General features: G+C 40.3%; 1 protein-coding gene across 6 annotated transcripts in view; it reads left to right on the top strand.

Moving 5' to 3' along the window:
- KIF25 (kinesin family member 25) overlaps positions 1-11031 on the top strand; it is a 40798-nt gene extending 29767 nt beyond the window's left edge. For all 6 annotated transcript variants that reach the window (XM_053939549.1, XM_053939548.1, XM_053939553.1 and 3 more), the window contains 4 exons: positions 4044-4195; positions 6707-6904; positions 9270-9425; positions 10633-11031. In XM_053939549.1, the coding sequence (XP_053795524.1) occupies positions 4044-4195; positions 6707-6904; positions 9270-9425; positions 10633-10790 (664 nt within the window). In that variant the 3' untranslated portion in view covers positions 10791-11031. The remainder of the gene's footprint in view (positions 1-4043; positions 4196-6706; positions 6905-9269; positions 9426-10632) is intronic.
- Positions 11032-12756: the final 1725 nt, after the last annotated feature.

The raw sequence follows: 12756 nt of genomic DNA, 5'->3' as shown, positions 1-12756 counted from the left end.
ACAAGACCATTAAGTCCAACTCCTGGCCCTGTACAGGACAGCCCCAAGAATCCCATTCTAATACCTGGCCACTCTCTGGGTGAAGAACCTTTTCCTAATATCCAATGTAAACCTCCCCTGACACAATTTCTGGCTGTTCCATCAGGTCACCAGGGAAAAGAGGTTGGTTCCTGCCCCTCTGCTTCCCCTCACAAGGAAGTTGTAACTGCAATGAGGTCTCACCTCAGTCTCCTCTTCTCCAGGCTGAACAGACCAAGTCACCTCAGCTTCTGCTTATGTGGCTTCCTCTCTAGGCCTTTCATCATTTTTGTGGCCTTTCTTTGGGCCTTACGCTAGTAGTATCAACATTAGCTAGAAAAAAAAAAAAATAGGGTAAGTAGTACTAGTGGCACCAGAGAGGTGATGGTACCCAGTGGAATTAAACTGGACATCTCTCTGTGAGCACCCAGCATGAGAACAGATTCCAGAAGGGAGCATGTGCATTATCAAGATGTCACATAAAGAAGTGTCCTGCTCCTTGAGTAAATAATTGTAAAAAGAAACATCTTGCTCTATTGAAATGCTTAGAACAGCATTAGTGTTTTCTATGTTTCTGAGGAAAGGTGGTGTTTTTCTTTGCTTCTCTATAATAATTCTTGTCATGCTCTAATCTCTACTTTTCCAACGGGAATTAGCAGTCAGATATGAAAAGCATCCCATGCCAATTAAATAAAATGCACCATCAGTGGAGATAATTTTGTCCTGTGGGACTTAGTCACATAAGCAGACCAGTAGTTTGTTTATGTAGATTTAATGCTATTCCCAGCAAGGCTTAATAAAAATACAAGAATGTACTGGAGGATTGTGCAAACGTACTTTTATTCTACCTAGCAATACTCATTCATTGATTTGTACTTTCTAGCAATTTAATTGCTCATAGAAAAGTAGAAGCCCAGAGAAATTGTCAAGTAGTTTTCTTCACTGTAGGAACTATAGGATTCTCCTTTCTTTCTATGAAATAATAAGCAGTACAATATTCTCAGAAGGATTAACATTTGTATCTGGGGTTTGCCTGCTCTTTGGTCTTGAGGTTAAGTAAAATTTCCATAGAAATTCTGCAAGCTTGATTGCACTCTGCATGCTCCATAAGAGCATGGAATGAATGAAAAGTGACTGGAGCTTAAAGTGATGAATCCTTTTGCCCTTTCTGTCTGTATTATGCTGACTAGTAGTTTTCTCTATGTCTATTCTTGTATTTCCCCAACTGTGACTCTACTCCAACTTTTAGTATCTAGTAAAGGCTCTGCTGTCAAGGGAATGAAAAACTCCAGAAGAGGCTGGAGCAGAACTTAACCTGTGTGTGCTGAATCCTTCTTGGAGAAGCTAATCTTTTTCCTTTGACTAGACATGAAAGGAGCCGTATGACTGAGAAAGTGAAGACAGATACATGTAGTTTAGGCATGCTGGGAGTTGAACTTTGCCTGTTTCATCAAAGCCTCCAAGTAGTTTTTAATTATGGTATTTCAGTAACTAAGATGCTGGCCTGGCATAATTTTATTCCTGAAAAATGCCTGTTCCACTTCCCAAGGGAGCTTTGCATAGTTAGTGGGTGACCCATCTCTTTTCATAAGTTTTGGGAAAGAGAGAGGTGAGAAGCAGTGGGACTTGTGCCATAGAGACAAAAAAAAAAAGAAGCTGCAATAAGGTTTCATTTGTCCCTGTAGTTAATAAAATGACTGCTCTGTTTATTTCTGTAAATTTTAATTTATGGCAAAGGAACCTGGCGCCTTGAACTAAAACTCTTAAAAGCCATTTATCTCAATCAGTTAATACTAAATTCTAATGCAAAAATAAATAAAAATATGGACTTGTATCTCAATTACAATGCAAGCAGTGAAAAAAGTCCAATTCATAAACGGGTTATATTAATAATTACATAGAAAGGTTAATAAGAAAAAACAAAGTAAAGGAACCATTGAATGAGGCCACCCAGCTGCCCAAAATCTAAAGTAAACAGCTGGTGCTTTGAATAAAAACACATCCTCATTTATGATAATATTTCATCCAGAATATATTGGCCTGCTGGGTCTCATTGGCTTCTCCATATATCCACTAAAGTACAGTAGTCTCTTTCCTGCTAACATGTTCATCTTACTGAATCACGAAAGCCTCAGTCTCTTTCTTCTTTTATAGCTTGGTTGACTTTGGAGAACTTTCAGCATCAAATTTTTAACATAACCACAACAGGGCTTCTCTTTGTAGAATCTGGTCCTGGAACGTGCGGCACATAGAGCACGATGAAGTCGTAGGGATTATACTAAAATATTATTTCTGTCAGTCCTGTGGAGGAGCTACTGTGCCAAGCTCGCCACACTGGGCTGGGGATGTTGCTTGTCTTCAAAGCCAGCTGCAGCTTCCCAGCTGTAGGTGACCAGCACTGACAGCACACCCTGAGCCCTGTCTTCCTTGGCAAATGCAGGGACGGGGCAGCAGCTTGGAGCGCTGACCCTTTGCCAGCTCACAGCAGCAGCTTGCAGAAGCCAACAGCCTGGTGCTGCATCCTAGCCAAGGCTGCTTCCCCCTCAGGCCTTCCAGTCCTGGCCGACTAGCCATTGGAAGATGCAGTTCAAGGCTTGGGAAGGCAGGATGTGTGCCTCCTTGGACGTGAGGCAATAGTCAGGTCACCCCCGTGTAAGGCTCTGTCTGTAGGAACTGCAGCCACTGGTTCACTGCTTGTACCAGGTCAAACGAGCAGGAGACATCCCCGGTGAGTGCCTGGAGGCAGAGGTGTCACAGTGGAGGCCAGCACGTGTGGCTCAGGATTGATAGGGGAAGTCTATAGTGATTGTTTACCTCATGCAGCCCTGGATACAGAGGGAACTGCACTTACATGGCTGTTTCTCCCAAGTGCCTATAGATATGGTGTGGTCAAATGCTTTTCTGTGCTTCAGATGCCCTTGCTTTGTTTCTTGAGGAAATTGTTTCCGTTGAGTATTGTTTGTTTTCCTTTGTTCTTCTGTCTCTAAACTCTTCAAGTATGGCTCTTAGCATAAAATAAGTTTGTGCCTGGTGTGACTTTTACTGAAATCAGCCAAATCTAAGTCATAAACACCTTGCCTTTTATCACATGCTAGCTGCTGCTGACTGCAGCGTTGTGGAACCAAGCCTGTGGCCTGTCATAAGAGTTATTAATGGTTGTGCTGTTACAGAGCATTCCATGACCAGGCTATGATATGCAGTCATAATTTATACTCCCACCTAAAAACAACTGTTTAGGTGTTCTACCTTCAATGATTATTGAAGAAGGCAACACAGTGAAACAAAAGGGTAGGCAGTCTTATCTAATTTCTTTTAAACATTGCAAACATAGGGAAAATGATAATGGGTTTTTTCTTTACCTAGCCAGTTTATTTAATTTTCTTTGTGTATTTCACTGTGTGTCCTAGGTCTTTGCCCTTGGATTGATCATATTTGCAGTACTTCCTTTAACAGGAAAGGAAAACAGATAGTATGAGATAAATGGTCTACAGAAATTCACATCTATTTATTCTGATGTTGTGCTCATTGAGCAATGGAACTGGACTTTTTTCCAGGGATTCTGGATTTAATTCCAAATGTGAAATATGACTTCCAGAGGCCCAGAGAAATTTTGGAGGGTTTTGCCTAATTCTGTACCTAAGAAAATGAGCTACCTTAGCACAAACTGCACAAATCTACTTTTGTAAGACCAGAGATTCCAGCAATGTCTAAACCTGCGTCTTGTGTTCCAAAGCGTGGAGTACAGAAATGTCTGTTGCTTCAAGAGCTGAGCTATAGTACCTCTGGACCTGCAAGGCTGGCAGACCACTTCTGCAGCACTTTCAGGACTGCATCACAGCTTTTGGCTTGAATTTTCATCTTTATTCCACCTGAAAAAGTCTGTTTGTGCAGCTCAAAACTGAGAGTAGTATAAGGAAAATTGCAGAGAAATGGAAATGCTGAGGTTCTCATTCAAGTTGTCAGCTTTCTTGTGTGATTTTTCCTGCGAGTCAATTAAATATCCTTTCTGCTTCTTTACTTCTTAGGACTGTTGAAAATGCATCTGAATTTTTGCATCTTGTCAACAAAGGCCTACAGCTGAGAGTCACACACCCAACACTGGTGCATGCTCATTCCTCTCGTTCTCATCTGGTAGTGACATTGACCATAACCACAGTTGTCTTTGGAGATAACTTTGGTAAGTAGGATGTTACTAAAATACATCTGGAGCCAGTTGTGTTTAGAAAAAGAGTCTGTGGACTGGTAGGTTTTCATATTGCTTTTTCTTCCTTTTTCCAATGTTTGTTGCATTCCCTCAGTTCTTTTCCATTTTTCTAACTTCTACGTTCCTTCTTAAATAACAGACCATTTTCATGTTTGAATGCCACTCAAACTTTCAGTTTCATAAAATCTTAGTAGCACTTACCACTTTTCTTTATATGCCTTGACTTCCAGAGTTGTTGAAGTCTTATTGCATGAGGCAACTAATGAATAAGTGTTATCAGAAAGTCATAAGATAAGGTATAAGATAGGAAAGGTCTTGATAAGGTAGATACTCAAAGTAGTTACATCACTTAGAATGAATAATTACATGTCATACAAAGTTTGTGGTTAAGCTACCCATAAATTTTAGGGATCATCATATGCTTTTGGTTGAGAAAATTAAATTTACTCTCTGCCTTGCAAAAATGTCCAAAAATTCAGAATCTTTTGAACTGTTAATAATAGGCCACTGTATGAAAAGACAAAATACTTGTGCTATTTACTATGGCAACATTGATATTTCTACTTTCCCATACCACACCAAGAATTACCAGTTTAATGGTTGAGGAACAACTTTCTACTGGGGCTCTTGGGGGTAACTTTGTTTTCTTTTGCTCATGTTATAATTAGGCTCTCTGCTTTCAGTGCTGAGGTCCATCTCCTTCATACTCTGCAACAACAATATGATTTTAGAAAGTGGAAATATTTAATATTTTTTTCCCTTAGACTGCTATCAGAAATTAAACCAACAGTATCAGAAAAGCAGAACAAACTGTGCCCTCTTTTACCTATGGGCCTTGCCAAAAGACACAGTTACTTCATAAGTTGCAGCTCCAGCATTCCCGATGTTAACTCCAGTCAGCTCCAGGTTCTTGTCAGTTAGACTGATGGTACTTACCTAAACTCAGTGCTTGTACCATTAGCACAGCAGCCATCTTGTCTAGTCCACAATTCCCTTTGCCACTTCTAATTGCAGCCACCCCTCCGTGCCATGTTGCCTGGCAGCAAAGCTCCACAGAAATGTCTAATTGTTGTTGAATGCAGACTCTGGCTTTTGACTCACAGCACATGAGTGAAGATGTGCACATCTAAGGGAACAGAGAGAGCAGCACTGCAGCTGGGACCTCACTGCAGCAGTGTGTGACAGCACAGTCTGGCTTCTTTAGAAGTAAAGGATCCTGATTTAAAAGCCAGGTGCCATTGTCAAATATCTCAATGTCAGATACCTGAGTCACTAAATAAAAAGTTGTAAAGTCTGTGATGAGTTCTGCACCTAAAGCCAGGGTTGACAAGCCAGCACTTTTTCAGGTTTGATTAAGGCATTTTAGCATTTTGATCAATATTATCTGCTGTTTCAGGAGAGCTGTTTCTTAATTTCATTGTCTAAAACTGAAGAGGAGTGGGAACACTTAGTATGACACTGTATGGCCTGAAGCCATTTATTCTGTGTAAACCAACACAGCTGCTCTGCCTACACTGTGAAGAGCTGGCTCAGGGTTTAGCAGCAGCCTGCTTGGAAAAGTACAGAACTCTGTAATGCAAGTCAGTCTGCTCCTTAGTCAAGTTTTGCAGTTGGAAACTTTCTACTATTCCAACTAGAACTAAGCACCCAAGGAGGTCTGTTGTCTCTATAACCTGTAGCAGTATATGTGCCTTTTATTCTTTTGTTCTTTCAGAGAGAGAAAGAAAGAGATAGATGAAAACCAAAACACTAAGAAAATTCTTTGGGAAATCCATTTTGCATATATTCCTGCTAAGCTAATGTGAAAGCAGCTTTCCCAGAGAGTCTTTGTCATCCTTCCCAGCAAAGAGAGAAAGACAGATGCTTCTGCTGAGGAATGGTACTAGTAGGTAACCAACCTGAACAAGTGAGAATAACACTATTGAGGGTAATAGCTCATCATGTGGAGATCTTGCAGTGGGATATCAGGGCTGAAGGAAGTCTAGGGGGAACAGCAGCAAAGGACAAAATAGAAGAGGCAGAATAAGGATTTGGTTTTTTTTTTTGTTTGCCAGAGCACCAGCAGATGATGTTTCAAATACATAGAATCAGTTTGCAGAGCCTACTGCTCCCAAGCATCTGAAATTGCACTTTGATTGCAAACAGTCTAAAACTTTAAAAAAAAAAAAAGCCTCTTTAAAGTCCTTACTGGACTTCCATTTCCTGTTTTCCACACAGATGTGTTAATAATGGGGATATTGGATACAACACAATCTACACCAAAGCTTGTTACCAACTGTTATGATCAGTTTGATGAGTAAAACTTTAAATAAGATAGAAAAAGTCATTTAGCCTGCCTGTGCCATGGATTCTGGCTTGTACATTGCTTCTGTTAGAATAGCCTGAAGCAGCAGATGCTGTACATCCCTATTGATGCCCCATTTTTTCCCCATCTCAATTTTCAGTGTCAGTGAGAAGCTTTCTTTTGTTTTTTCCATTAACCAGGTACTTTATGGGAAGATGAACAAACCAGTCAGAGACTAAATAAAGAGGCTTCCTTCACCTTTACACAAAAAATGAGAGACAATAAATCCACCTCTTCTTCCAGAGCCTCTTCACCAGTGCAGCTTGAAGCAACTGAGAAAATGAAGCAAGTCAAAACGAAACTGCAGCTGGTGGACCTGGCTGGGAGCGAGTGTGTCGGTAAGTGAATGTGTCTGTTCCTGGGCATGGATCCTCATGGATCTAGATTACAATAAATGCCTTTGTTCTTTAGGGAGGGATACATGCTACCATGCTCTCACACAGGGGTGGTTTGAACCCACAGATCCTGGCATAAACAAAATTTTGAGGGCTGATTGATCCGGTTTTACACTGGTATAGTTTAACTCAAAGTATGGCTGTATAAGCCTGAAATAAGCCCAGAACAGTTACCCCTATCACAGATACACTATTTGTTCAGACTGCTTTTATTAGGCCTGTTTTTCTACTCTGAAAATTAGCATGTCTTTGGTACAGGAATGTTTAAAGGGCAAAAATTATTTAAATATTACAAATATCTGTAATAATTGATATCACCATGTGTGGATTTTTCTGCTTTATTGTGGAAAAAGTCTTGGAGGAAATTAGTGTTGAAAAGATAATATTGTTTTCATTGTTTCTTCAAAGCATTTTCCTCCTGCCTCCTCTATGCACACAATAATTTCAAAAACTTGATTATTTCCTAAAGGAGAAGCTTTCTTACCAAGAAAAACCATGAAGCCAAATGTATCATTCCAGAAATAATGTTTTGAAAAGTGAACCAGTATTATGAAAGAGTCTTTTACTTTACTGCCAAGAATTCTTGCTGTTGCTCACTGTTAAACTTTTGTTCTACAGAGAAACCTAATATAATACATTATTTTTTCATTTGCTCTAAATGCTGAAAACATGTAATTGAGCAACAGGGTGTGTGTTTGTTCTCTCAGTTAAACCAGGACAAACATTTCCTTGCTTTGGGGCTCGGCAGGCCAGCTCCTCCAGTGAAGCCAGAAGAGCTGTGCTCACATCAGTGTTAGATGAGTTAGTTAGTGGCAGACTGTCCTCTGCCATCAGATGTGCTAGTGGACATACTCTGCTGAAAATGAGGGCAGTGTTAACTCGTAATCGTTTTAAAATGTGGGCAAATCTAAGTGAGCAGCAGTACCTCAAGCTTCTCACACACATCAGCACCCAGCCCTGTTGGCTCTACAGCTGGCCTGGGTCATTTGCAGCATTTACAATCCAATTGATCTGTTTTTAGTAAGCTGTGTTTCACTTTGAAAACTCAGCTAAATGCTTTGTCAAAGTTCATCTAACTAAATGCAGATAATCAGCAGTTTAAACATGTACCCCCTCCTCTATTTGCAGTTTTCTCCTTTAGGGGGATAACTGTTATCCCAGGAGTCCACTTTTCCTTGATATACAAGCAGACTGAGGATGGCTGTATATGTAATTACCCCAGTAAAGCTACCCTGAGATTCATCCTATCTTGGATTGTTATCCACCCTTTGGCAGGGTCTTCCAAACTGTTTTACTCTGTCTCTGACACCTGGAGACTCTACCATTCCAACCTCATCTTCTCCCACAGTCACAGTTCTACAGCCCTCCCTGTCCAGTCTCCTGGGGTTTTTGTTATTACTGTACTTCTTCACATTCCCTCTTGAACTCCTCCTTTGCTAGAAAATGCTGGCCTAAGGGGAAAACAAGATTTCTAGCCACTCCCTGTACCTGTCTAGAGGTAGGAGAGTAGGCAGTAGAGGAAGCTGTTGGCCCCATCTGATCATCCCACTGTCATCAGCTCTGCCTGACATGGATCGTGTGCTCTGGGTAAAAGTGATCTGTACCTCATCCACTATCCTCAAGAAAGCTTGAATTTGAATAATATTATGCTAAATGCTAATAGCAAATTTCTCTTCCCCAAATGCAAAGCTAAGGACAGCAGGAATTAATTACTCTTAACTGCATCCTCATCCAGACTGATCAAAGAGTTGAGCTTGCAGCACTTCTTTGAATTGGTGCAATGTGTTTCATACACCAAACCTTTAGAGTGTTGCTCAGGGGCAGCATAGCCACATACAACCATGCTGGGTGGGTGGTAGAAGGGCACCATTCCCTTACAGCATATCATGCCATAAAACATCACTCCACAGGCTTTGGTGAACAAAAATACTTCACACTTGTGGCTGTTGTACAGTTTTCTCTTTGCAGCTTGTGCCGTCGGTGTCTCTTCTCTTTTTCCAAAGGGATACAAATGGGGCAGCTAACTAGTATAAAAAATGGTGGAACAAACCAGGCTTCTCTCTGGGGCCAATGTGGACTCGTGTTTTCAAAACCAGTGTTGTCTTGTCTGATCTAAAGGTGTTCCTGTTTTCTTGGTTCCTTGTTCTTAATACATATGGAGCCAAAAATGCATTGTACATCTGCAGAGATCAACTTTAACGTGAGATGCTTTGTACCATCTGTAGACACTGAATCTTCTTTAACCTTTCTTCCACATTGCGGTTTTGAAGGTAACTAGTGTTACCAGTACCTTTTTCTACACTACCAGGTATGTCTGGAGTGACAGGGGCAGCACTGAGAGAGACCTCCTTCATCAACCGCAGCCTGTCCGCCCTGGCTGATGTCCTGGGAGCAATAGCAGAGCAGCGAGCTCACGTCCCATATCGGAACAGCAAACTTACACATCTGCTTCAGGACTCCGTAGGTGAGGGATTATTCTGACTCTTGTTCAGCAATATAGATTTCTTCTCCTGATTTTTCCTCTCCTTTGCTGTATAAAACTAGAAGATGATCTTATCCTCCTTGCTTGAATGTGCCCTCTATTTCAAAGGCTCTGGCTCACTGTGTGAGTACAAAGTGACAATTCTGAATCAGGCTAAACCTTGTTATTTCCAAAGCTCAGTTGAAGAACAACATCTCAATGGGATCATGTAAAGGGTAAAAATTGCATTTCACCAGTGTTTCATGTCAGGTACAGTTTAAAAGTTAAACGTCAATCTTTATTACTACAGGAATGCTTACACATTCTTTAACATTGTGCTCTGTAGCAGCAAGACAAAGGAGGAAGACAGGACATGGCACTGTGCTACAGTTTTGTGTTGGGGTCAATTCCTCTTCTTTAGCTCCTCATTAATGTGGAAGCAGTTTTAAAGCAAGTGTTGTGCCTGCAGTAATGTCAGATTTGTGTCTATATGTGTAGTACATTAGTCCATTTTTCTTCAGCCAGAAAATATTAGCCCTTATGCTTTTAATTTCCAGTTCAAGGCATTGACAGTGAATGAGGTAACAGTTCTTCAGAGTTTCTGAAATACTATGAATTTTTTGCTTAAGCTTTGATTTTCACTTAGTACTGGAGTCCCTACTGTGAAAAGGGACAGACAAAAAGAGAAGTGAGAGCTATGTTTTATGGGCGCTGAGCCTGATTTAAACTAAGTCTGTTGTATGACTCGGGTGAAGTGTTGAAAATGGCTGTTTCCTCCTTTGTTTAATCATTGTTTGCAAACTTCAAGTTTGTTTTATTTTATTGTTACACAAGCTATTTTGCTATTACCCCAAATTTACAAATATTTGACAGAACTTAAATAAGTGTCCAGAGCCATAACATATATGTTGATTAATTGATGAAGCTAATAGGGGAAAAAAAACTACATTACAAATTGTGAAACGCTTGGGGGCAAATATCATATTGATAGATAGATAGATAGATAGATAGATAGATAGATAGATAGATATATATAGCTCATGAAGGAGCTGTCTGTTTCAACAGCCCTGTCCAGGAGCAAGCAGTCTTCTGCTTCATGAAAGCAATGGTAACCTGTGCTCACTCTTGCATAGATCAGTATGGTAACAATGTATAACTTACTGAAAATAATGAGGTAAATAAGTATGTTTTGTCTTTCCCCTGCTTTTAGGAGGTGATGCTAAACTGTTGGTGATGCTGTGCATCTCTCCTGGCCAAAAGTACTTAACAGAATCAATGCAGTCTCTGGGATTTGGAACTCGTGCTCGGCAAGTTCAGAGAGGACAAGTCAAGAAGAAAAATTTCCCAGTGCCGAGTAAAGGAAAATAAAACCTAAGACTCCTATGGATTAAAGTATTATTAATGAGTTCCTCAGACTGAAATGTATATTGTTGTCCTTAAGCCATTCTTTTAGATATCAACTGCCAGCTAAAATAAACAATCCTCAGCATGGCAATAGTAAGCAATAAACCTGCTAATGATGTTCTTGCTCCAGAGATAATAGCAAGTATTGACAACAGCTACCCACCATGGTGGAATGGTAGAGAAATAAACTGGCCTATAAGACGTGGCTTTGGTGATGTGTTTCTTTAATTCTGCTTGCCCTAAGTCAACAGGGCCCTGATTTAGGGTGGTTTGCTTCTGAAAGGCCAAGGATGCATTCTGTCTTCTCAGTAAAAGCCAGGAGTCTAAATATCATTCCAGTGCTTCATAGCAGCAAGTGAAATACTTCCTCCCAGCTTGGATTAAAATGAGACACATCATTTTTTAATTGCTTTTCTATCTGGCATGGATGGGGTCGTTCCTAATGCACTAGCAACAGGTAGGAGTGTAAAGGAATCCATCAGCTGTACTGAATGGAGTTTTGTTCTCCAGCTTTAGGTAGGAAATAACGGCATTACTGAGATGGAGAAAAATAAGTAAGGCTATATCTGTTAGCCCTCTGGAATGTAGCTTAGAAAGCAAATGAGGGATTATACAACTTTTTGAAAACACACTTAAGTTAAATAGTTGGAATGAGTCCCAGCTCTGCTGAGTTCATTAAACCCACAGCTTTGCCTGTTTGGGGGTATTTTTGCTCCATGAATGCTGAGAGGCCCTGAACTACAGATCCTAATGGGGCCCAACTTGTACAACTGTTGTAGTAATCTGGCCTATTGTTTCACTTGCATTTCTGAAGCAAATTAAACACATCACAACCTTCAGATTGTGATGTGCCTTCAGATTAAAAAAGACACTGTGTTTTCAGATTAAAAAAGGATAACCACATAAATAAAACACAAAACACCAGCTTGTGATATGCTGTTTGTCACCTGCAAGAGGCTTTTCACCCTTTTACACCAATGGTGAGACAACATCATGCAGGGTTTGTGAATGAAGTGACACTGGAAGAACTTTCAAGGAAGTTTAAGCAATAATGTTAGAGGTGAGAAGTAAGTCCAAGATGAACAGTTGGGTTCAAGCAACATCTGATGTGTTCGGTGCACTAAATTATTGCTCGGCAGAGGCCTCAAGAGCCTCTCTTAATTTTTTTTCCACCAGCAATTACTCTGCCCCTAGACTGGGAGAGAGGTCATTGTTAGGTCACTGCAAGAAGGCTTAAATTGCAGTGGCCTGCCCCAAAAGCTGGAGTTTATAGTACTCCAAGTCACTTAACCTTCACAAGCACAAATATTTACCCAGAGATTATGTAGCATACTATTATTGGAATTTCACCCTTGAATATATAACAGCTGCTGTGTTGCTTGCACTGCTCAGAACATAAGTATTGAACCAGAGAGCTGTAATAACACTTGCTATCCTAAATAATGTCATGAGGGTAAAAAAAACCTTAACTTTACCTGATTGCAGCAGTATCAGAGAGGTAGAAAACAAATCGGGCCACGGGAATTTAGGAAGCTGAGTGGTCAGTAAAGCAATCTCAGGTGAGAAAGTATCAGACCGAGGAAGATCAGCCTGGTAAACAAAATGCAGGAGCAGCTTCAAGCTCACCTTAGACTCTGGACAGCTGGGTTACTAAAGCAGCCTGGATTACAGCTCAAAGAGAGGTTAAATAACAAGGGCTGATTCTACCAGTAGTTAAAAGTAAATTCAAGTATTTTAAGGATTTGACATTTTTAAGTGTTACACAGAAGTGCAACTTGCCATGAGTTGTTCTTTCTTTTCTTTTTCTGAAAAACTGCCCTTTAAAACTTTGGATTTATTTATAATCTTTGTTGTAGGAGAAAAGCAGCAGTACTTATTATTGAAGCAGAGAAATAAACCCCTCAAATATGAGCAAAAAGGTTAAGTTTCT

This window comes from Vidua chalybeata, chromosome 3 (genome assembly GCF_026979565.1).
Source record: "Vidua chalybeata isolate OUT-0048 chromosome 3, bVidCha1 merged haplotype, whole genome shotgun sequence".
Lineage (NCBI taxonomy): Eukaryota > Metazoa > Chordata > Aves > Passeriformes > Viduidae > Vidua > Vidua chalybeata.
This window is presented reverse-complemented; position numbering and strand designations above follow the sequence as displayed.